This window comes from Manis javanica, chromosome 11 (assembly GCF_040802235.1).
Source record: "Manis javanica isolate MJ-LG chromosome 11, MJ_LKY, whole genome shotgun sequence".
In the NCBI taxonomy this organism is placed as follows: Eukaryota; Metazoa; Chordata; class Mammalia; order Pholidota; family Manidae; genus Manis; species Manis javanica.
Window position 1 is genome coordinate 32,600,155 of NC_133166.1, and position 24,935 is coordinate 32,625,089.

The window sequence follows — 24,935 nt, forward strand, 5'->3', positions numbered from 1 at the left end:
CTTGAGGGTTCTAATTTACCCTCCATAGTACTTTGCTCTTTGCACATAGGCCACTCCAATAGAGAATAAACAGTCTTTAAATAGTTCTAAACCTTAACAGTTTTCTCAGTTGTAGTTTTTCATGTTGAGTATTATAATATAATATTTTTACATTAAAATTATTATACATGTTCTAAATAAAAATCATGGTACTTAATAAAAAACCTCAATAAGCTTCTTTGATTTAGTAATAATGCAGTAGAACATTCAAGACCTGTAAACAGCTCAGTTGTATCACAAGCTGAGTCACTGCTTGTCAACAGCAACTTACAGAAAAAAGTTTAGCTGTAATCAAAAACAAAGATAACAGGAATAGTAAAGGACATGTTTCTCCTCCTGAGAGTAGTTTGTTTGGTTTCTAAGTTTAGATACCTACAGTATATTATTAGTAGGTTACCCATTACCAATAGTAGAACAACTATTAAAAGGAATAAGGCAGAAGTGGATAGAGTGTCAAGATAGAAGTGAGAGAAAAATCAATGTCATTATAATTTTAATGTCATAAATATGTCAACATTCTAAAGTCATCAGAAAGCCTGTATTTTTTAGATGTTTTCATATGTGACCTGGGCAAGTCACTTCAGGTTGCTGAATTTTTTAATTCATCTGTAAAATAAGGAACTTGATCTGATGTCCAAAGGTCCATCTAGCTTTAAATATTATAATTCTTTGTCATGTGTCATGAGTCATCTGGCTGATTGTTTCTTAACTGTCAAGTGAAACATGTTGAGCATAGTTATTGAAAAGTATTTTTTTAATATTCTAAAGCCTTAAAAATTAGTTTACTACAAATGGATTGAGGGCTTCATTTGTTATTTATTACAACTAAAAGTAAGTTATATAATCAAAAGAGGTTTATATTTTTAGCTTTATAATTAATATAGAGTTCTAGGAGCTTCTTTTATGGGTATTTTAGAAGAAAATGGAATACAGTTGTCTGAGGGACACCCTAATGCTATACTACTAAGGATAGGTATGAAAATATGTGATTTTAGAAAAGTTTTAAAACATCCCAAATCCAAGTCATACTGTTATATTTTATCACTTAAATGTGCTGTATAATTTGAAAACATGTCATATATTGGTAGTTGATGTTATAACATGTTTTATATTAGTTTAAATTTAAGTCCTTATTTTGATATACTGAACAAGTACCTGTTAATGATATATATTACTTTATCAGAGAATTTGTATTTCATAAAATAGAAAGTACTTATAATATTTTTATGCTTTGAACCAAGCTTTTAGAAGAGGTAAAAAGTCATCTTTTAGAAAATTCCTGTATGAAGATTTGAATTTAGAAAGTAGGCTGAAGCAGGTCGTGATTACTATTCCTTTAAATAGTAAAACCCTTGCACTAAAAAAATTTCGAAATTTTAAATTCAGTTTGGAAATTTTTCAAACTTTCAAAATAAATTTTTAGATATTTACTTGTTTTTTTATTAAAATATTATTGATATACACTCTTAAGAACGTTTCACATGAAAAAACAATGTGGTTACTACATTTACCCATATTATCAAGTCCCTACCCATACCCCCATTGCAGTCACTGTCCATCAGTGTAGTAAGATGCCACAGATTCACTGTTTGTCTTCTCTGTGCTACACTGTCTTCCCCTTGACCCCTCACACCATGTGTACTAAACATAATACCCCTCAATCCCCTTCACCCTCCCTACCCACGCACCCTCCCACACCCTTCCCCTTTGGTAACCACTAGTCCCTTCTTGGAGTCTGTGAGTCTGCTGCTGTTTTGTTCCTTCAGTTTTGCTTTGTTGTTATACTCCACAAATGAGGGAAGTCATTTGGCACTTGTCTTTCTCTGCCTGGCTTATTTCACTGAGCATAATATCCTCTAGCTCCATGCATGTTTTTGCAAATGGTAGGATTTGTTTCTTTCTTATGGCTGAATAGTATTCCATTGTGTATATGTACCACATCTTCTTTATCCATTTATCTGCCGACGGACTACTTAGATTGCTTCCATATCTTGGCTATTGTAAAAAGTGCTGCAATAAACATAGGGGTGCATATTGTCTTTTTGAATCTGAGAACTTGTATTCTTTGGGTAAATTCCAAGGAGTGGGATTCCCGGGTTAAATGGTATTTCTATTTTTATTTTTTTGAGAAACCTCCATATTGCTTTCTACAGTGGTTGAACTAGCTTACATTTCCACCAGCAGTGAGAGTGTTCCCCTTTCTCTGCATCCTCACCAGCATTGTTGTTCTTAGTCTTTTCGATGCTAGCCATCCTTACTGATGTGAGGTGATATCTCATTGTGGTTTTAATTTGCATTTCCCTGATGATTAGTGATGTGGAGCATCTTTTCATATGTCTGTTGGCCATCTGAATTTCTTCTTTGGAAAATTGTCTCTTCATATCCTCCACGATATTTATTTAAGTTTTCAGAGCACATTTATACTTCCAAAAACAAAAGCAGTAACATATCAAATTATTTTCCTGAATTAATATATTTTGTTTAGAAAATTCCTAAAGGGCTTAGACTTTCTATTTCTGTGGTTTATTTTCAGTAGTAAAGATTGTAAAGTAGCCATTTTCATGCAGCTAAGCAGAAGCATGCATAAGATCTGCTTATGCTTTTTCCTGTACACTTATTTGTGGTTTTTGTTCATGTTCATATTAAATATTTTTGGTTTTCTGAGTATTTATATATTTTTAGCTAATATGCTCAAATTTTTGGACATAAATATTAACAAGAGGAACTAAATTCTAATTTTTAAAAAACTGATACCAAATGAATTATTTTTGAGAAATTTACACCTGAAACTAAATATTATATGAGTATAATTTGACAATGATGAAAAGGCTTTGGTTAAGAGAGATGAGGAAAAGATGGCGACATGAGAAGTGAGGCAGAAACCTCCTCACAAAACTACATATAACATGAAAATACAGCAAATACAAGTATTCCTGAAAGAGTGAACCAAAGACTGCAGAACAGACTGCCTACATCTGGGGAAAAAAGAAAACCTCATGGAAAAGGGTAAACTAGCAAAGCCATGATCCGGCAGGATCCAGGCCCTCCCCTGACCCTAGCTCACTGGCGGGAGGAAGAGAAATGGAGCAGGGAGGGGGTAGAAGACCGGGACAGCTAAATACTCACCCCTGAAGATTTGTTCCGGGAAGCAAGAACCCACATTACATGGGGCTCTGGAGACTAGTGGGGTTGGAAAATAGAGACAGGCAGAATACTCAAAAAGACTGTGATTTCAGCCACTCGTGGAGAACAGGTAACCACAACAGGCTGCTTCGAGACAAAAGAAAGGCGGGCACTTTGAAAGACTGCCCAACAGCAAGAGGGCTGCTAAACGGGTAAGGATTACAGAGAGCTTGCTGCTCAGGAGAAAGGACAGGTGGACAAAATTGTCACGGCACACTCAGCCCAGCCTGTTGGGAACTTTAAGGAGCTTCACACACTCCATCCCTGTGGCTGGCAACACAGTGCCAAGGCCCCCCATGTGATACGCAGGCTGCCACTCCCTTCTCCTGGCAGACACTGGTTCTGCACACCAGGTGCCTGAGCCATCACACCAGGCCAGCCGGAGGGTAGCTCCTGCCTACAGAGCTACATGAACATAGCACAGGGGCTACTCACTGCACACTTGGCCCACTGGGCCTGCCAGTGGAGGCAGGCCCTATAGCTGGGAAGCAGGAAGAGCTCTTTCCTTCCGGCAAGCGCCGGTTCCATTCACCTGTGACCCCCGCCATAGCTACAGGTGCTGGGAAGTTCCAGAGAGTAGAGCTTCTCAGCATTAGAGGGTGCTCCCTACACAAAGTTTTATTCCATACGAATAACTAAAAAAATGATACGGCAAAAAAATTTTGTACGACCAAAAAATACAGCAGAAGATGCCAGAAAGAAGGATAAGTGAAACTGAACTCACAGATCTTGATAAAGATTTCAAAATAAAAATCATATACATGCTCACACAGCTACAGAAAAATATTCAAGATCTCAGGGAGGACTTCCATTATTAATTTCTTGTTTAGCCCATGAATTAGTGTGTTTCTTAATTTTGTGATTATGTGTGGATTTTCTAGTTATCTTTTTTAACATTTAATTCAGTAGCATTATAGTGAGAGTAATCTGTATATCAGTCTTTTAGAATTTGCTGAGACTTGCTTTATATAAAGCCTAATATTAGACTAGTTTTTATAAACGCTCTGTGTGTACTTTGAAAGAATATGCATTTTGCAGCTGTCAGTATAGTTTTTTCATATATCTATTAGCTCAGGCTTCTTAATTTTGATGTCTATTTATTCTGTATCTTTGTTGATCTTTTAAAAATTTGTCAGATAACAGATGTGTGTTAAAATCTCACACGATTTATGTATTTTTCATTATACTATCAGTTTTTGCTGTATATTTCAAAGCTATCGTTTGATATATTCAGACGTTTTGGGCCATCACATTAGAATGTCCCCCATCTTAAGATCCCTAAATGAATCACATTTGTAGTCTTTGCCATAGAAAGTAAGATTTATTAGCTCTTGGGATTAAGACCTGATTTCTTTAGGGACCATATTTCAGCCTACTCTGTTATTGCTATTTCTTTTTCTATTCTCTCTTGGCTGCGTTAGGTTTAAATTATTTTTTCATTCCATTCTAATTGCTCTTTGACTTTGGAAGTTATATACTGTTTATATTCTTATAGTGGAAGTATATTTCTGATTTAATATGCACAGCTACCAAAATTAAAATTAATTTAATTTCCTCCTGGATAATGTAAGCATCTCAGAGTGCTTTAATTCTAATAAATTCCTCACTTATATAGCATAGTTTTTATATACTTCAACTGTCTTTTCTTTTTTTAAACACATGTTTAGTTTATGCACGTATTTATCACTTCTTTGCTCTTCACTTTTAAAAAATTTGTGATAATGTATATGTAACATACAATTTACCATTTTAACCATTTTTACATGTACAGTTCAGGCATTAAATACATTCATATTGTGCAGACATCACCAGAACAACATATCCATATTTTCCCCCTTAGCCTTAGCCCCTACCAGCCACAATTCTATTTTCTCTTTGTGAATTTGACTTCTCTAGGTACCTTCTGTAAGTAGAATCATACAATATTTGTCCTTTCCTGTCTGGTTTCTTTCCTTTCCCATAAATGTCTTTAGTATTAAATCCATGTTGTTGTATATACTCGAATTTCATTACTTTTTAAGGCTAAATGATATTCTGTTGTGTTGTGTGTATATGTCACATTTTGTTTACCATTTCATTTGTCAGTATGCATTTGGGTTGTTTTCTACCTTTTGGCTTTTGTGGATGATGCTGCCACACAGCTGAAACCTATACTATTTTCCAGTGGCTGCATCATTTTACATTCCCACCAGCAGTGCACAAAGTACTCTAGTTTCAACACATCCTCTCCAACATTTGTTGTTTTCAAGGGGGCAGGGCGGGGTTGTTTGTTTATTTGTTAGTTATTGATTTTGGTCTTTTGGTAATAGCCGTCCTATGGGTGTGAAGTGACGTCTCGTGTTTTTTATTTGCATGTCCCTAATTATTGGTAATGATAAACGTCTTTTCATGTGCTTGTTGGCCATTCATGTATCTTATTTCAAGAAATGTCTATTCAAGTCCTTTGCACATTTTTTAACCAGGGTATTTGGGATTTTTTAATGTTAAGTTGTTAGAATTGTTTATATATTCTGGATATTAATCCTATGATTTGCAGATATTGGCCTCCATTTCATGGATTGCCTTTTTCTCTTATACTTTGGTGAACAAAAGTTTTGGATTTAGATGAAATCCAATTTATCTGTTGTTGTGGTTGTCGTCTGCTCTTGGTATCACCGAGAGAGCATTGCCAGATCCAGTGTCATGAAGCTTTTCTCCTGTGTCTTCTTCTAAAAGTTTTATAGTTTTAGCTTTCACATTTAGGTCTTTGATCCATTTTGAGTTAATTTTTTTAATTTTAATTTTCAAACAAAATTAATTTTGTAATTAATTAAAAATCTGTTTCGAGTACATTTCTTTTTGTATCACACTCCTTTGTCAAAGAAAAAATGTTTTGGGACTAAAGTTTAAACACCAAATTAAAAATTTAATGCCCATGAGGGGTAGAGGTGAGGATAAGACTCAAGGCTCAGGACGAGGAAAGTGGTAGGTTTTTTTTGAGGTTGTAATATGAATTGCCTCAAAAATAAATTTTCTCCATGCTCTGATTAGCTGGCAATATATGAGTTGACTGTTTTTAGGCATTGTATGTACTTTGAGCTGGCAGTATTTTTTCCAGAAAATTGTCATTATGGTGGACATGATTGTGGCACCACAGGATTATGGTGCTACAGTAGTTTAGAAGAAATCAGATATGCTTCACTGTCATCAGGGTAGGTGGGTAGAGCAGAATTCATCAACTTCCCTCTAGGATCACTTTTCTTGCTGTCTATAGCTTTTTTTTTTGAGAGGGCATCTCTCATATTTATCGATCATATGGTTGTTAACAACAATAAAATTCTGTATAGGGGACTCAATGCACAATCATTAATCAACCCCAAGCCTAATTCTCAACAGTCTCCAATTTTCTGAAGCATAACAAACAAGTTTTTACATGGTGAACAAGTTCTTACATAGCGAATAAGTTCTTACATGGTGAACAGTGCAAGGGCAGTCACCACAGAAACTTTCTGTTTTGATCACGCATCATGAACTATAAACAATCAGGCCAATTATGATTATTCATTTGATTTTTATACTTGATTTATATATGAATCCCACATTTCTTCCTTATTATTATTATCATTATTATTTTTAATAAAATTCTGAAGTGGTAGGTAGGTGCAAGATAAAGGTAGAATACATAGTTTAGTGCTGTAAGAGGGCAAATGTAGATGATCAGGTGTGTGCCTATAGACTAAGTATTAATCCAAGCTAGACAAGGGGAACAAAACATCCACGGAAGCATAAGATTTCTCTCAAAACGGGGGTGAGGTTCTAAACCTCACCGCTGTTGATCCCCAATTTCTCACCTGATGGCCCCCCTGTGACTGTACCTGTCTTAGGTTGTTCCTCCCTTGAGGAATCTTACCCGTCTCTGGCTGACAAATCATCTTCCGGGGCCATACAGGGAAATGTAAAGTTGGCAAGTGAGAGAGAAGCAATATTGTTTGAAAAGGTTAGCTTTTTACTTTTTTGCAGATTTATACCCTGTGGCTTCTATGCCCAGCATTTGTCTTGAGGTATCTTTACCACTTGGAAGAATTATGATACTCGGTAATTTCGATATGAGGCACGAATTCTACTTAGGGGTTGTAATTATGAAGGAAGAAGAGAAGCTATAGAAATAGCAGACGGAAGAAAACATGGGAAGATTGATTATTTCTTTGACATATCTTCTTGTAGTGTAACATAAGCGTGTATAGGTTTTAAATTACTAATTAAATTGCGTGCACACATTAACATAATAGGAATACAGCTACATAACCAAAGCAGACCTACAATTACCAGCCATATCCAGTGAAACCAAGAAAACCAGTTAGGCACCCTAGGCATTTGTGAAAACTTATCAATGATATGATGGATATTGTCTAACTGAATTTGAATATTTTGAGATAAATCAGACAAATTAAAACAACACATTCCTGGAAACTGTTCACATCCCATATCTTTTAAGATAGTCTATAGCCGCAAGATTTTGGAGCACTGCAACTTGCACTTCTCCTAATTCTTGGTTGAGTTCCGACATTATAGATCCAGTCATATTTGTTGTTTTACTGTATGCAGAGGCCAGCTTAGATATCTCCTTCTTCATTCCAATGGCAAGTCCAGGAACCGGTGGGATGAATGCAGCTACAACTGCAACAGCACCAGGATGTTTGTTGAAGTTTTTTGATGATCATCTTCTGGAATGACTCTTCCAGAGAATGTTGATGTTGGAAGTTCTTCTTCATATCGTATGTTAATTCGTTTTCTGGGTAGCCAAATTAGGCTTTGATCCTCTGTATAAACACAAACTAACCCTTTGCCCACACTTTGATATGCCCTTTATACCATTGTGAAGAACTTATTGGAGATCACCACACAGGAACTGCTTTTTTTTTTTTTTTAAGAGAAAGGAATATTATCAGAAAAATGTACTTCCATAGCTGATCATCTGACACCCTTTAAATGATCAAAATTAAGGATATTTAAAGCATGCATTAATCAGTGATTTGCAGTTAGTTTTATCTTATCAGGGAGTAATCCCCCTTTGTCTATAGCTTTTTTTGAGAGGTTATTGTGAAATATAATTTCCCATAATATAAACAGGAAGACAGAAGTGGAAACAACCTTTTTTCATGTCTTTTCATTAACATTCTGACAGCATCTGATCCCTGAAGCTTTTGTAGCCTCCTGTAATGATGATGGGTACCAGCATCTATGGGTGCAAGGGTCTAGGAGTTAACCTGCCTCAAGTGGGTGCTGCTCACTTGGAGTGTCTCCTGTGGTCACAGTCATACTTTGACTGGGATTCTAGACTTCAGAAAAGATTCTTAGACAGCAAAGCATTAAATACTTTGGCATTAGAACTGCTGAAGAAGAAGGAGAATAACTTTTTAAAGGTTTTTTTTTAACAAGCATCTGTGTTGTCATAAAAATCTGTTTTTATACCCCTTGGAGACATTTTTGCTGTATATAGCAGTCTGGGTCTGGGTCTTAACTTAATATTTTTCAGAACATTGGAGGTATGCTCCATTCTTCTGTCTTTCATTTCTGCTGTTAAGAAATCAATGGTCAGTCTAATTGTTTTTTATTTTAAAGTAATTTCATTTCTCTGTCTCTATTTAAACTTTTTATTTACTTTGCTTGAGGTTTGTTGGGTTTCTTGAAACTGATTTGGTGTACTTCATCAGTTCTTGAAAGTTCTTTGGCATTATCTATTTAAATATTAAATATTCCCTCTACTTCCATTTTCTCTCTCTTTCCTCCTGGATACATATTAGATCTTCTTACTGTATCCTTCATGTTTCATTTTAATGTCCTTATGTTTTACATCTCAATGTCACTAAAAGTTTAGAAAATTTTAATTCTACTGTGGAGTTAATTCTTTTTTCAAATATTTTTAATACACTTTTAAGCTTGGTATTTTTAATTTTATTATTTTTAGGTATTTTATAAAAGAATATTTATTATATTCTTCTAGGAATTCTGTTTGGTACTTTTAAGCCCTGCTAATTGCTATCATCTACTCCTAATTTCAAGACTCTTATTTCTGGGAGCATATTAAACATACTTATTTTATATGTGACTGATAGGTCCAATATTGAAGCCTTTACGTGTGTCATCTGTTTACTCTTTGCTGACTCACTCATGGTGCCTTTTTTCTTACGTATTCACTGATTTAAAAAAATAGAGCAATTCATTTTTCTTGTAATTATGAAAATACTGTAAGGTGGGTTCTTCCATAAAAATATGTTTCTGCAAATGACCTGGCAGCATTATTATTGTAGAATCATTTTTTTTCTTTTTTTCAAATGAACTTTTTATTTGGAATAAGTTTGGATTTACAGAAAAGTTACAAAGATAGTACAAAGTCTCTATATACCCCTCACTAGATTTCACTTTCCCTTTATGTTATCATCTTACATTACTTCTTGGTTTCTTTTTTTTTTATTATTTTTTATTTTATTTTGGTATCATTAGTCTACAGTTACATGAGGAGCATTATGTTTGCTAGACTTCCCCCTTCACCAATTCCCCCCCCCACAAACTCCATTACAGTCACTGTCCATCAGCATAGTAAGATGCTCTAGAGTCACTACCTGTCTTCTCTGTATTGCATACCCCTCCCTGTGCCTCCCCCCACATTATACATGCTAATCTTAATGGCCCCTTTCTTCCCCCCACCCCCCTTATCCCTCCCTTCCCACCCATCCTCTCCAGTCCCTTTTCCTTTGGTAACTGATAGTCCATTCTTGGGTTCTGTGATTCTGCTGCTGTTTTGTTTCTTCAGTTTTTTCTCTGTTCTTATACCCCACATATGAGTGAAATCATTTGGTACTTGTCTCTCTCCGCCTGGCTTATTTCACTGAGCATAATACCCTCTAGCTCCATCCATGTTGTTGCAAATGGTAGGATTTGTTTTTTTTCTTATGGCTGAATAATATTCCATTGTGTATATGTACCACATCTTCTTTATCCATTCATCTACTGATGGACACTTAGGTTGCTTCCATTTGTAGAATCATTTTTAGTGTAATTCTTGGCTTGGGGTTTTCATATCACCCAGACAATATGAATTGGGGCTACAAATCAGCTGAGGGCCAGCTTGCGGGTACACATTCTTAAGAGTACTACTCCCACACCACATCCCATCCCCACTCAGTTCCAAGGTTTAAAACAGGCAATCCTCTTTTAGTCTCTATGAAAGAGAGGTGAAAGAGTAGAATAATACTGCTAGTAAGTAGGGCTTATTTTTTAAATTAAGTATTTTATTTTGAGATAACTGTAGATTCATCCATGTTGTGGGAATAAAAGAGACCTCCTGTACTCTACTCAGTTTCCCTAAATGGTGACATCTTATAAAACTATAGTGCAGTATCACAACAAAGATACTGATGCTTATGTAATCAAAATACAGAACATTTTCATCTCCACAAAGACCTCTCGTGGTGCTCTTTTATAACCACACCCACTTCCGTTCCACTCCCAGCCCCTCTTTAACCCCTGACAATCACTAAATTTTCTCCATTTCTGTACTTGGTCATTTCATAAATGTTGTATAAATGTAATTTTCTATACTTGGTCATTTCATAAATGTTGTATAAATGCAATTTTACTGTATACAACTTTCTGGACTTCTTTTTTTAAACAATATGTAATTGGAGGTTCATCTAGGTTGTATATGTATTGACAGTTTGTTCCTTTTAATTGCTTAGTAGTATCTGTGGTATAGATGAATAAAAATCAGGAGGAAGGGAACATATTTTGCATGCTGTGTTCTTCCCTCCTGATGTTCTCAGGCCCCCTGATATCATTTCCTTTTTTTTAGAGAACTTTTGTTAGTCATTCCTATAGAGTAATTTTACTGGAGACAAATTCTTTTAGTTTTTCTTCATTTGAGAATGACTTGAATCCTGATAGATTACAAAAGCGATTACTGATCATTCCTGAGAGACATTTTTGGTTAGAGGATTCTGGGTTAGCTTTTATGTTCTGTAAGCTCCTGAAAAATATTGTGCAACTTCCCTCTGGCCTCTGGTTTCCGATAAGAATATTGTCTTCAATTTTTTTTTTGTCATTTTTTTCTTTCCTATGTTTCATTTTTGGTGGTTTCTATTGTCATGCTAAGTTCATTAATCTTTGTTCAGTGGTCCCTAATCTTTTGATCCCATATATTGTATATTTCATATCAGGTATTGTGCTTTTCATCTCTCGAAATTTAAGTTGGATCTTTTTTATATCTTCCATGCTTTTCCTTAACATACTCTCCTCTAAATTCTTAAATTACAGAATATAGTTCTGAACCTTTTATATATCCTTGTCTACTAATTGTATCATCTATGTCATTTCTGGGTTAGTTTACATTGATTATTTTTCCTTGTTATGGGTTATAGTTTCCTGCTTTTTTTGCAGACCTGTTTATTTTCTATTAGGTGCTAAACATTGTGATTTTTACTTTGAAGGAGGGCTGGGCATTTTTTTATTCCCATAAATGTTCTTAAGCTTTGTTCTCAGATACAGTTAATTTACTTATAAACAATTTGATCCTTTTGAGACTTGCTTTTAAACTTTGTAAGATTGAACCAGAGTAGCATTTAGACTGAGCCTAATTTGGCCCCGCAACTGAGTTAATACTCTCCTGAGTACTGTTATCTGATGCCTTGTGCATTCTGAGTTTTCGTTTCACTCTGGATGGTAGGAACTCTAGTGAGCTCCAGGGTTCTTTCCTGTGGTTCTTTCCCCTGCCTCAGATAGTTTCTTAACTTGCACAGGCTGATGCCTACTCAGCTGAATACTCAAGAACTACTGTGCAGGTATTTTGAGCTTGCCGTATGCATAGGCTTTCTTCTCTCCACTATTCTCTGTAAATTCTAGCTAAATTGGCCCCTTTGAACTCTCAACCTTATCTCTTCAACTCAGGGAGAGATAAAGTGTGGATAAAGTGAAGGTTCCTATGGCCAGGATTCTCACCTGGCCCTGGTCCGCTAGCTCACCACACACATGTGGGCAATACCTTGTTATTGACTCTATAAAGAGCTCTGCCCAGTACTCTGGGTGACACTGTGGTATAGCCGCACGGCTGCAGGAGAGCAGACACTGGAGTGGTGGCAGCACCGATGAAAGAGACTGAGACAGCTGCGGAGGCAGAGACATGGAGGATGATAGACCTGCAGACTTTTGGATGCAGATGTAATTCTAGTGCTCAACCTATCACAGGGAGAACAAGTCGTGGACTTTCCATTGTCATTCTTTGGTCTCATTGAGTCCATAGTGAACTTGCCTGGGGCTGAGAGCCATTAGCAAGACAATTGGTGACAGTCCTTAGGATTCATTGTTGACCAAGGAAGAGAACAGATTGCCTTCATGGGAGGACTGTTTGAGTGGGCTGCATCTGAGGATGGGGAGACACTCGAGTGTCCCCCAGTGGACCTGTGGTCTGACGTGGCCCGCCTCCTACAGGATTGGGCCCCACCCTGAGACTGGGAAGGGGAGGAGGCAACGCCTGAGGCAGTAAAGTTGGCCCTCAGCAATATAGGGAATTCCTTAGAGAAACAGAGTGCCCCTGAGGCCAGGGAATGGTGGGGAGTTTTCTTCTCAAAATATTGAGAAAGGCTGTAAGGGAGAAAGACGCCCTCCTACAGGAAGCATGAGAAGAGCAGCACAAGTCCATGAGCTGTGAGGTGCCGTTGAGGAGGTAAAAAATTTGTTCATGACTGAAGTGATGTCCTTACGAGGCGCTGTGGAAATGGTAAAGGATGTCGTGGCAGGAAGCAGCACGAGAGGAGCAGTGGCCCGACAAGAAGCAACCCGAGAGTGCAGGCTGCAGGTGCCATGGGGCAGGTGAAGGATGTAATGGAGCTGTCAGCCCCAGAAATGGAGGAGCGGAGGTTTGATGAACAGGTAGGGGTGGGGGGCCTGCCAGTGCCAGAGGCATCAGCCCCTCCTATGTTGAAATCCTACCCTGTTGAAAGCTGGTGGAAAGCCCAGAAGAAAATAAAGACTCTGCAACCGTGGGTTCCTCCAGGAGAGGTGCAGCCCCCTCCCCAGGTCATGAAGACTCCATGCTCTTCTTCTATCCTCAGGCTCAAGCAATGAAAGCACAAAAGGAAAATTCGATCTGCTACTCGAAGGAAAAATTTAAAGGGCCCCATATCTGGGCTGATTTGATAAAGGCAGGAGCAGACAGAAAGAAATTGGATCAGAAGTCAAATAGAATCTTACTGGAGCTGTGGCATCAACTGAGACCGGAACAGAAGTTCCGGCTGCTGAGGGTGAAGCAGAAGCCAGAAACAAAGCAATAAGATTGGCCTGTGTGTCTGCAAGACTTTCTGCTGGAGAGGCTGAGGTGGATACTGTAAGACCTGCTCATGGTTCTTTTGGTTAACTCATTTAAGTAGAATCGGTTTGAATACAGCCAGGATGACCACTTGGTGGCAATGTATCATCTCAGGCTTGAGGGTTATTATAATTTGTTGTAGTTTTTGTTATTTATATATTGTTGTAGCCTCTGTTATTGTTACGGAATTTGGCTACTGTGTTCTAGTTTCCTTGCACAGGGACCATTGTAGAAAATTGAGGGCACATAGATTGAGAGGTGAGAATCCTGGAGGGGTGGAGTGTGGAAAAAGTGAAGGCTTCTGTGGCCAGAATTCTCACCTGGCCCTGGTCAGCTAGCTCACTACACACGTGTGGGCAATACGTTGCTATTAACTCTATATAAAGAGTTTCGCCCAGTACTCTGGGTGACACAGTGGCACGGCTGCGGGGCTGCAGGAGAGCAGAGACTGGAGTGGTGGCAGCGCTGAGGAAAGAGATTGAGACTGCTGCGGAGGCAGAGACAAGGAGGATTACAGACCTGCAGACTGCTGGATGCAGACATAATTCTAGTGCTGGATCTATCGCCAGGTAACAAACCCTTTCAGCCCGAGAACTGTTCTGTTCCATTGTCATTCTTTGGTCCCATTGAATCCGTAGTGAACTTGCCAGGGCTTAGACCCACTGGCAAGACGTTGGGTTCTCCTTCCCTGCACTGAAGTCTGAAAGGTCTTATTTTGTTTGTTTCTGCTTTCACAGTGATTGGAGAATTGTGTCACCTGCTTTTTAATAACATTTGGGAACTATTGTTTCATATATTTCATCTAGTTTTTTAAATTTAAGGTGGGGAGGGTAAATCCAGTCTGCTATTTCATCTTGTCTCATATGGAAGTTTATTTAGACAGTAAACAAGTAAAATAGAAATAAATACATCAGGTGACTATGTAAGTGCTCTGGGGAAACCTGAAGCAAGGTAGGGAGATGAAGAATACCAAAACGATTGTAATTTTGAATAGGATGGTGAGAAAAAGACTATATTGAAAATTTGACTATTCCAGTTACTTTTTGCTGTATAACAGACTGCCCCCAAACCTAGTAACTTTTGCTCACTGATGTGCAATTTGGGCAAGTCTGGGCTGGAATAATTTGTTTCTGCTCTGCTGAGCATCATCTGGGACAACTGAAAGGCAGGGGGGCTAAAATCATCTGAATGCTTCCTCACATATGTGGTGGTTGATGCTGGTTGCCTGCTGGGATCTCATTTGGGCGATAGCTAGAACATCTACACATGACCTTGCCATGTGCCTGCTTGGCTACCATATAGCACAGTGGCCAGGTTCCCAGGGCAGGCATCTGAGAAAGAGCCAGGAGGAAGTCATAATGCCTTATTAACCCAGCCTTGTAACACATTTTGTGTATCACAGAAGTCACTAAGACTGGCCCATATTAAAGGCACTGGAATTAAACTCCTGTTCTTGCTAGGAGATATGTCAAAGAATTTTTAAGGCTGCCACAGTGATATTTGAACAAAGAAGGTGAGGACATCCAGGAGAAGAGCATTCCAGGTATTGTACATGCAAAGGCTCCAGGGCTGGTGGATGTCTGATAGTTTAGATTCGGTTATTCACTGCTATTTTCTCAGCACCTAAACCAGTGTTTCATAGATAATTACACGTCAATTCCTATTTGTGGAAGAGAGAGATGGCATTTGGCACCAAGTATCAAAAATCCTAAAAATGAGTTCACAACCTTTGATCTAGTAATGCTTTAGGAATTTATCTTCAGGAAAATAATTGTACAAATAAGCAAGCTGTAGTGAAAATTTAGAAGTATCTGAATGCCCATTATTATTGATTAGTTAAATAAATTATGGTCTGTCTATATAATGGAACACTGCAGTTTTAACAATGTTTTGGCACAGAAAGATGAATGAGTGTTGAGGGACAAGGAGCAGAATTCAAATAGTGATGTACAGACAATCCTTTTTGGTTAATAATCTCTATATAACAGATATATGCATTGAATGGAAAGAGAGATAGAATGTGTATCAAATTGTTAATAATTGCTGTGGGGCTTATTTTAGAGTTGCTTGTCAAAAACTATGCACTGCTATTATAATAGAAATGTTTCTATTATAAAAGCAGATAGTATACATTTTTTTTAATCAACATTGAATAGTATCCCAGTTACTACAAGTGATAAAAAGTACCTTATCCATTAGTTTTTTTTTTCTTAGAGACAGTGAAGGAAAACAATCTACATTAAAAAATCTGGAATGATCTAAAACCAAGAGTTTTCAAGAGCTTAGCTCTTGACTATAGGTTATCTTTATTTCCTTTTAACATTTCTGTATTTTCTTAATTGCTAAGATAAGCTTGTTTCATAATAAGGAAAATATTTATATTAAGAGAAAATAGCTGTAAGGGGTAAGGTTAAGCAGCCTTAGTTTGAGAATATTTTCATGTGAAAAATCCAAATTTGTAAACCAGCAAAATCAGGGATTTTTTAATTTCCATGCAGAGCTCCTTTAAAGGACTCAAAATATTATGTGATGGAAGGCAGATATTGTGTGATCTCATTTGTGGAATCTAAAAATTCTGAACTCATAGAAACAGAATAGCTTGATGGTTGCCATAGTTAGGAGGTGGGGTGGGGAAAATAGGTGAAGGTGGTCACAAGGTATAAACTTCCTGTTATAAATAAGTTCTGGGGATGTAATGTACAGCATGGAGGCTATAGTTAATAATACTGTATTGTATATCTCGAAGTTGCTAAGACAGTAGATCTTAAAAGATCTCATAAGGAAAAAAATTTGTAGCTATGTGAGATGATGGTTGTTAACTAAAATTGTTGTAACCATTTTCCAGTATATTCATGTATCACATCTTTATGTCACACACCTTAAACTCTTATGATATTATATGTTAATTATATCCCAGTAAAACTGGGAAAAGTATTGTGGAACTTTAGAACTTTAATTTATACACAATTCTTAAGCTTACCATTCTTCATTAAAATGTGATTGTTTTTCGTGTTAGTATTTTCTTTATTACTATAGCGATTTTCAGTAACCTTAAAAGAGTAATTGAAGCCTAAGATAAAAAGTTTAATTTATAAATTAAATCTTAGATGGTGTAATAATACTTTAATTAATACATATTTTATTGCAAAATGTCCTTAGGTTAATTGTTCTCAATACACTATCTTACCTCTTTATTTTAAAGAAATAATTTGTAATTCATTTTGTTCTTGTATACCATAGGATGTGTTTTGGAGATGCAGACAAAATATCTTTGATGAAATGAAGAAGAAATTTTTACAGGTAGACTGCTGATGTTATTGCTTTAGTGTGATAATCAGCAGAGCAAATAACAGCATGTTAGTATTTTTACTTAATAACAAGGCATGTCTTGTTTTATGCGTGTTGGCCTATTTATTTCTACCCAACTGTAATAAAAGAAAGTCAACTTAAATGAACGTGTGGATGACAGTCCCTTGTTTTTAACAAGTGATTGGGGGTGGGGGGGGGGAACTGATGTAAAAACTGCCAAACTCTTTGTTTTGGTTTTTGGGTATGGTAGTTGTTTATTTTTTGCCAATATTTTTTATTTTCTGAAATATTAATAGTGCTAGGATTAAATAATCTAATAATTTAGAGAGTCAAAACCCAAAAACCTTATTTGAAGAATTAAAACTATTACATTCCCGACAGCCTGTATGGATTATAAACCTAAATTTTGTTCTGATGTGGTATCCCATTCTAATCTTCACTTAATACCTCATTCTTCCTCATGTCCCTTTAGCTCTTAAGTTTTTTCTTCAAGGTTCTTCCTTTAATCTCTTCTCTCCTCTCCAAGTGATCTGTGGCAAGAGACTACTTAGAAAAAGATCATACATCAAGAGTTTGCTGGGAGGTTGGGAAAGGAGGTATGCTGGAATGGAGTGGAGGAAGAATCTTAAAAATAAAATAATCTTTTTATTCATAGACGTTAGGACACCCATAATTGTCACTTATTAAAGTAAAAGTGCACAGTCTGAATGAGGCTGATAAATTTAGTAAATTTCAGTCAGCAAAAATATTCACACCATCAATTTAATTCTTTTTAATCTCTGGCACTATACTAACCAGGGTAATGTGCTAAGGCCTAATTTCTTAGTTCATAGCCACTCCAATACCAAGACATAGATAAAGTGGATTTTAAAGTTTGCAACCATAGATTTTTTGTAATAACATTGAAAGGAAGAAAATCTTGAGAGAAAATGGGTTGACATTAAGTTCAGTGGTAAAGAAATCCCTTTGTAATGTTTCTAAATTCTTTACATTAATTAATTTTTTTCTTACAAAAACGTGAATCTTTATAACTTTGAATTTTGTTTGCTCTTGTTTCTACATGCTAATGCCATCATGAATATATACCATCAATTATATGCCTTGTTCTGTGTTTTTTAATAAGAAACACCTGGAAGTATTTTTTTTATAAGATAAAAATTGTGATGTTAACTTCAGAAAACTCAAGTTTGACTTTGAACTATTAGGAATGACAAGAAAAAGAGACAAGATACCTTAAGAGACAAACATGCCTTCAATAGGTTCTGAAATTCTTTAGACAGAAGAACTATGTTGACCTCTTCTAGATGTTCCTAGCAACAAGCCTATCTGTGAAAGAAAAATATGTTTTCAATGTTTTTATCCTAATACATTTTACCTTTTGAATAGGACGTGGTTTTATTCTTATTTTGCTTTGTTTTTTCAAGGATTCTTCCTTCAGGCTTTGTTAGAAAAATCTAACTTTGTTTCTACAGTGAGTATAGACAAACACAGAACACATTCTTAGTATATATAGTATCAATATAGCTGTTGCTTACCTCCCCTTATTTTCCCAAGTGTAATGTTGTTATGAATTGTCCATAAAATAAGTAGCTTTAGTTTTATACTTTACACCTTTTTTTGTAATTGCTTAGATTTTTCTTCTAGAGAACTCTGTGCCCCTCTACTAGTTCACATAAGATATATTAAATGTTTCCCAAGTAAACATACTTTATGCTTTCTCAAACTTTGTACCTATTCTTTCTTACCTGTTTTTTCTTATTCATCACTAAACTTTTGACTCAAAAATTGTTCTCCCTTCCCTAAATTATGATGTATCCTCCAGACACCTTACCTTAATGTTGGGTCTAGTACTTAAGTGGACACCCTTCCCACTACTACCAGCACCACATCCTTGCCAATGAGTGCTTACATGAGATTAAATGTAGTTAGGTGTGGTTTTGTTTTATATTGCTCTCCAGAGCCTATCCCAAAACTTAGTGGCTTGAAACAATGATTAATTTGTTTGCTCACAATTCTTTGGGAAGAGTTCTGGGCAAAGGCTCAGCTAGTAGTTTTTCTGTTCCAGGTGGTATCACTGATGATCATTAGTTGGCTGCATTTGGCTGGTAACTGGCTTTGGATGGAATGTCCAGAAAGGCATTTCTACTTATCAGGCACCCCAGTGCACAATGTGACCACTTTCGCTCTTTGTGGATTGTTGGGTATTCCTCACAACATGGTGGTCCCAGGGTAACTGGATTTTTTTGTGGTGACTGGCTTACAAGAGGGATTCTAAGAAGTGCAAAAGCAGAAGCTGCTGATTTCTTAAGGTCCCACCTTAAATCATACAGTGTCATTTCTGTCACATTCTGTTGGTCCTAGCTGCTCACAAGGCCAGCTCAGATTCATGGGAAGAGGAAAAAGAAAGGAGAGAAGTAAGCTAAGAAGTTTTGGTTATCTTTAACTTAACTCAGGATGCTGCTGCTTTTTTCTTTGGGCATAAGCAGGATTAATCAGAGGTAGAGTCCCAAATAATAAGAAGAAAGATAGCTACCCTACTTTCCCAATTCTAAGAAATACCTTTTTATGTTTAAATATTCTGTGTATCTGCATGTTTAATATAATATTATAGACGTTTTTTTCTTATAAAGCTGTTGCAAAATTATTGGAACACCTTACTGATAATATCTGAGAACTGAAAAAATAATTTTCTCTTATCAGTTCCCAAATTAGGGGTGGAAGGGAAGAGAGAGATTTCACCTCAGTGTGATTAGTGATGTCAATAGTGATATCAAAATTTAGATTTAGTCCATGGATGATAGCCGTATATTAGATTAAGTTAGAAATAAAAAAAGGGGCCAGAAGATTGGGTATAAAGCTAAAGGATTTACAAGTGAATTAGAGCTTAAAGGAAGAGTACAGCTTCTGTTTGTTTGTTTGTTTAAATTATCGTAGAATTGAATTCAAGAGTAAAATGTTATTAGCCCAGAAATTCTGCTTATAGGAATTTTAAGGAAACAGAAAAATGTGTAAATTTTTGTAGGTTTTTCATTACAGAGTTATTTCTTAAGCATAATTAAGTCTAGCCTAAGAGTCAGTGAAATGGAGTTGTTAGAGCGCATTATTATTAATCTGTGTAATTAAATACTATTCAACTGTTAAAATGAGTTAGAAAAAGTTGGACAGGGAAAGATTACACCACATGTTTGTAGGTCAAGAAAGAAGTTACAAAACAGCATCTATATTCTAACCCAATATTTGTGTTTTTAAAAGTGTGTGTGTGTGTATGTGTAGGAAAATATTTGGAAGGATATAGACCAAATACAGTTATCTGTGTGTAATGGGATTACAGATGATTTCCACTTTTCCTTTATATTCTTCCTATTTAAAAAGAAAAAAGAGGGCAAATTACTTATATGCAATGCATGGAAAAGAATGCTCTTGTCATTAAAAAGAATAAAAGAGACACCTGAGATTTAATTTTCTATTTACTATAATATATTTACTCTTTGGATGAGATTCCTTTAAGGATAATTGTCCCCACGCTTTTGGGTAGAAGGAGAGGAAGCTGGAATGCCTGTATCTTGTGCATGTATGTATATATGCACATACATACATATGTGAAAAGAACCAGGAACTGCTTATGCCTGGCCATATGATGTTACTACATCACCTTTCTTGTGTATACTGCTATGTCAGCACTTCTGATTTCTGAATTTTTTGGTAGGGTCATCTATCTTGGACCATCACCTCCAACCTGTCTGAAGCTTTAAAGTCTGGCCACTATAGTATTTTTACCTGAAAAACTTGAATCTACCTCTGAAGTAATGCTACTAAAACTAAAATTGCATCTTTTGTAGTTGAAATTTAGTTTGCGTTGCTCATTCTCTTATAATAAATCAGAGTTTAAAAATGGTCCACTTTATGTTTCTCAGTTTGGGATAAAAATGTATAGAACAATCCATTACATATTAATATAACACCTAAAGTTTATAGATAATGTTTTTTTTTCCTTATTAGTGATGCTCTTTTATTATCTTGGGTATATTCTATAGAAATGTATTTTCCTTTTCACTTTTAAATATTTTTATTTAGTAAACATTTTGATGTATCTGAAATGCGGTGTTAGTCAATCTGTTTATAAACATTATACTTCTTTTATAGCAGGTTGTTTCTGTTCTAAATGAATTAGACTAACCTTAATTTAAATAATCTCTTATAAACCCCAAATAGTATGTGGTAGAAACAAATTGTAATACCCCACCAAACAAAAAATCCTGTGGCTATCCTACCCTCAGTACTAGTTAGTGATAATAATTCTAATACAAAAATGGCTAATTTAGAAGCAGTTAAAGGTTGGAGTAGTATTATTGTAAAAAAGAGGAAAGAAAGAAATTGTGGTATGTAGCACCAGTTTGTACAGTTCATATTTCTGAAAAGCCTACTATGGTGAGATGGGATGGTGAGAGGTCCCCCAAATAAATGAATGCTGCAGTTGACTTAGAGGGAAAGCAAGAGATTGTATGATCAGATTTATATTTTAAATACTATTCTGGATTGGAAAAAGTTAAGACTGGAAGAAGTTAGACTTCTCAGGAAGCTATTGCCATCATCTTGGTGTAATAAGATTCTAGAATAGAAAGGAACAAAGCAGGCAGGAGTAAAGAGAAAGGGGATAGTTCAGGATATCCAGAAAGTAAAAGTGATAGAATTTGGTGATTTTATTAGGTGAGGAGATGAGGAAGATGCTCAACTATCTGGTTTCAGTAGCTGGTAGAATAATGACACCCTTCATTGAATTGGGCATTACAGAAGGACAGTAAGAACTTCCACTGATGTTGCTGAAGCCTACTGATCTATGCAAAGTGGAAAAGCAAAACTGTCCTTCAACAGCTTTGAGGAAGGGTGTAGCTTTTTTTAGAATGTCTCCTTTAAAAATTTTTTGTCTTGATAATTAATGAGTTATGCACCAGATGAAAAAGAAGGAAGGAGCATTGTGACCCTTAACTCCCTTCTACATTGTAATTGAAAGTGTTTTTCCTTGCTTTTCCTTCTTCTGCTGGCTGATTTGTTTGGGTAAGCCTGTCAGTTCCCACCACATTGATGATGGGGCTTTTGGTCATCTGGTATATAGGTACAGCAGTGTAAAGGTCAGAAAGGCCTGGTTGCCTATGGCCCTTAGTTAGGGTTTTGCAGTCTTGAACAATTGTCACTGCATTTCTACACAGTCCGTTTCTTTAGGAAACCCAGAAATGTTTGACTTAACTGCTAGCATAGTAATGACATAATTTAAAGAATCAGAATTTATTATTTTCAGCCCAGAATTACTCAGGTATATTGTCATCATGGCTTGTTGACCATTGATTTACAACCTTGAAAGGCAAAAGCAAACATCCACAGAGTGACTCTTGATTCTTAAGTATGTCCAGTTTTTCTAAAGCAAACATATATGTTGCTTTACATAATTGACATATCCTTTAGAGTGTATTTCAGGCATAACAAAACAGTAATACTAGCACAGAGAAAATATTTTGCAGGATTTTTAAACTTTTAGTCATAGAAAATATGGCTAACTATAATTGTTGCATTTTCCTTTTAAGATAAATAACAGGGGTTTTTTTGTTCCTGTTTTTTAATTTCAGATAGACAATGCTGCTGAAGAACCTAGAGTCTTATGTATAATACAAGATACTACTAATTCAAAGACAGTAAATGAACGGATCACTTTAAACTTACCGGCTTCTACTCCTCTCAGAAAGCTCTTTGAAGATGTGGCCGACAAAGTAGGCTACATAAATGGAACCTTTGATTTGGTGTTGGGAAATGGAATCAGTACTGCTGATATGGTAAAACCCTAGACTTAAAGCATCTCTTCTAAGCTGCTAATAATAATATAGTCATTATTGTTGTTATTAATGAGTGTATTCAATCCTTAATATATTAAATGAGTATATTAAATCCCTCTTTAATAGCATAAGCAAAACTATAAAAACTACATTTGTTCCTTAGCATTTATTTTGGATTCAACATTTACTTATCCTAAAGGTTACATGATGTCATTTTGTCAGTTTTTTTATTCATGTAAGATGACTATTATAATATTGTATCAACTAAAGAAAATTTTCCATTTACTGAATGAAATGATATTTGTTAATAGTTTTCCATGAAAAAGACATATAATCACATGTATTTTATAATCTGATATTTGGGAAAGAAAAAAATGTTGGTAGAAAGAGGAATGGAGATGTATACCCAATAATAACAGATTATGTACCAGATAGAGTGGTAGGAACCTGATCAAGAAGTTTGGTGGTACCATGACTACTACTTCAAAGATTTCACTGTCCATTTGTAGAGACAGATGTATCAATAGATAATTACACTAACATGAGTTTACTATGAGTGAAAAGAGGAGGGATTAGTCAGTTTTGCATGGCAGAGGAGCAAAGGAGACTATTAAGTTGGATCTCATCTGTACTATTAGAGTAGTCTAAATAGTCTTGTTTCCTGTCTCTCAGACCAACTTCATACTGTATACTACTGTTAGATTAGATTATCTTCAGTCATTTTTGATCATAATATTCATGTCACCTTCCAGTTCAGGAACCTTCAATGACTGCTCACTGCCCATTGATTAAAAATCAGATTCTCTGGGTTAGCATTCAAGACAAGTTTCTAATTACTCCTTTAAGTCTTTGTAATCTTTACTCCCAGATACTGGACTAATGTATTTTCTTAACTCAAATGTCCATAGTTTTCCATCTCCATGCTTTTGCTTATATCGCCTCTTTCTGTCCTGTGCCATTTGCTGCCCTTAAGTTTTCCAGGAAAATACATCTAATGGCAAATGAAATTGAAAGTGTATCCCTGTGGTATTTGGTGGGCATAGTTTTAATTGGCTCCATAAGAGAATCAGTTTGATGTTTTGATATGTGTTTGATATTGCGTGATTTGCCTTTAAAATTCATGGTATTTTCTTTCTATTCTGTAATATATTTGTGGTTTTCTTTAAGTATAGAACTGTGTTTTAAATTAATCAACTTTTTCCCTGTGAAACTGATCAGTAACATTGGTAGTCCAAAAAGATATAAAAAGAGAAACAATATTTAATCTGAAATTAGGTAATTGCACGTTATATCACCGTGGAAGTTCTAGTGTTGCCTTTTTTTTATTATGGCATCATTACTATACAATCACATGAGCAACATTGTGGTTACTAGATTCCCCCCATTATCAAGTCCCCCCCACATACCCCATTATAGTCACTGTCCATCAGCATAGTAAGATGCCATAGAGACACTACTTGTCTTTGTGCTATACGGCTTTCCCCTTGCCCTCCCCCACCCTCATTATGTGTGCTAGTCATGTTGCCACTTAATCCCCTTATCCCTCCCTTACTCCACACCCTCCCCAGTCCCTTTCCCTTTGGTAACTGTTAGTCCATTCTTGGGTTCTGTGAGTCTGCTGCTATTTTGTTCCTTCAGTTTTTGCTTTGTTGTTATACTCCACAGATGAGTGAAATCATTTGATACTTGTCTTTCTCCATCTGGCTTATTTCACTGAGCATAATACCCTCTAGCTCCATCTGTGTTGTTGCAAATGGTAGGATTTGTTTTCTTCTTATGACTGAATAATATTCCATTGTGAATATGTACCACATCTTTATCCATTCATCTACTGATGGACACTTACTTCCATTTATTGGCTATTGTAAATAGTGCTGCAATAAACAAAGGGGTGCATATGTCTTTTTGAATCTGGGATCCTGCATTCTTGGGGTAAATTCCTAGGAGTGGAATTTCTGGGTCAAATGGTATTTCTATTTTTAGTTTTTTTGAGGAACCTCCATACTGCCTTCCACAATGGTTGAACTAATTTACATTCCCACCAGCAGTGTAGGAGGGTTCCCCTTTCTCCACATCCTAGCTAGCATTTATTGTTGTTTGTCTTTTGGATGTTGGCCATCCTAACTGGTATGAGGTGATATCTCATTGTGGTTTTAATTTGTATTTCTCTGATGATTAGCAATGTGGAGCATCCTTTCATGTGTCTGTTGGCCATCTGAATTTCTTGTTTGGAGAAGTGT

At 36.1% G+C, this 24,935-nt stretch overlaps 1 protein-coding gene across 4 annotated transcripts in view; it reads left to right on the forward strand.

The window, feature by feature from the left end:
• Positions 1-24,935, forward strand: part of USP47 (ubiquitin specific peptidase 47) — a 115,228-nt gene that overhangs the window by 14,026 nt on the left and 76,267 nt on the right. The window contains exons 1-3 of one of the 4 annotated variants that reach the window (XM_037026376.2): positions 14,981-15,104; positions 16,802-16,861; positions 22,492-22,695. The exons of 1 other annotated variant lie outside the window; for it this stretch is intronic. In XM_037026376.2, coding sequence (XP_036882271.2) covers positions 16,841-16,861; positions 22,492-22,695 — 225 coding nt within the window. In that variant the 5' untranslated portion in view covers positions 14,981-15,104; positions 16,802-16,840. Of the gene's footprint in view, positions 1-14,980; positions 15,105-16,801; positions 16,862-22,491; positions 22,696-24,935 lie in introns of those variants that run through there. 2 more of the 4 variants (XM_037026374.2, XM_037026375.2) reach the window with 2 other exon arrangements.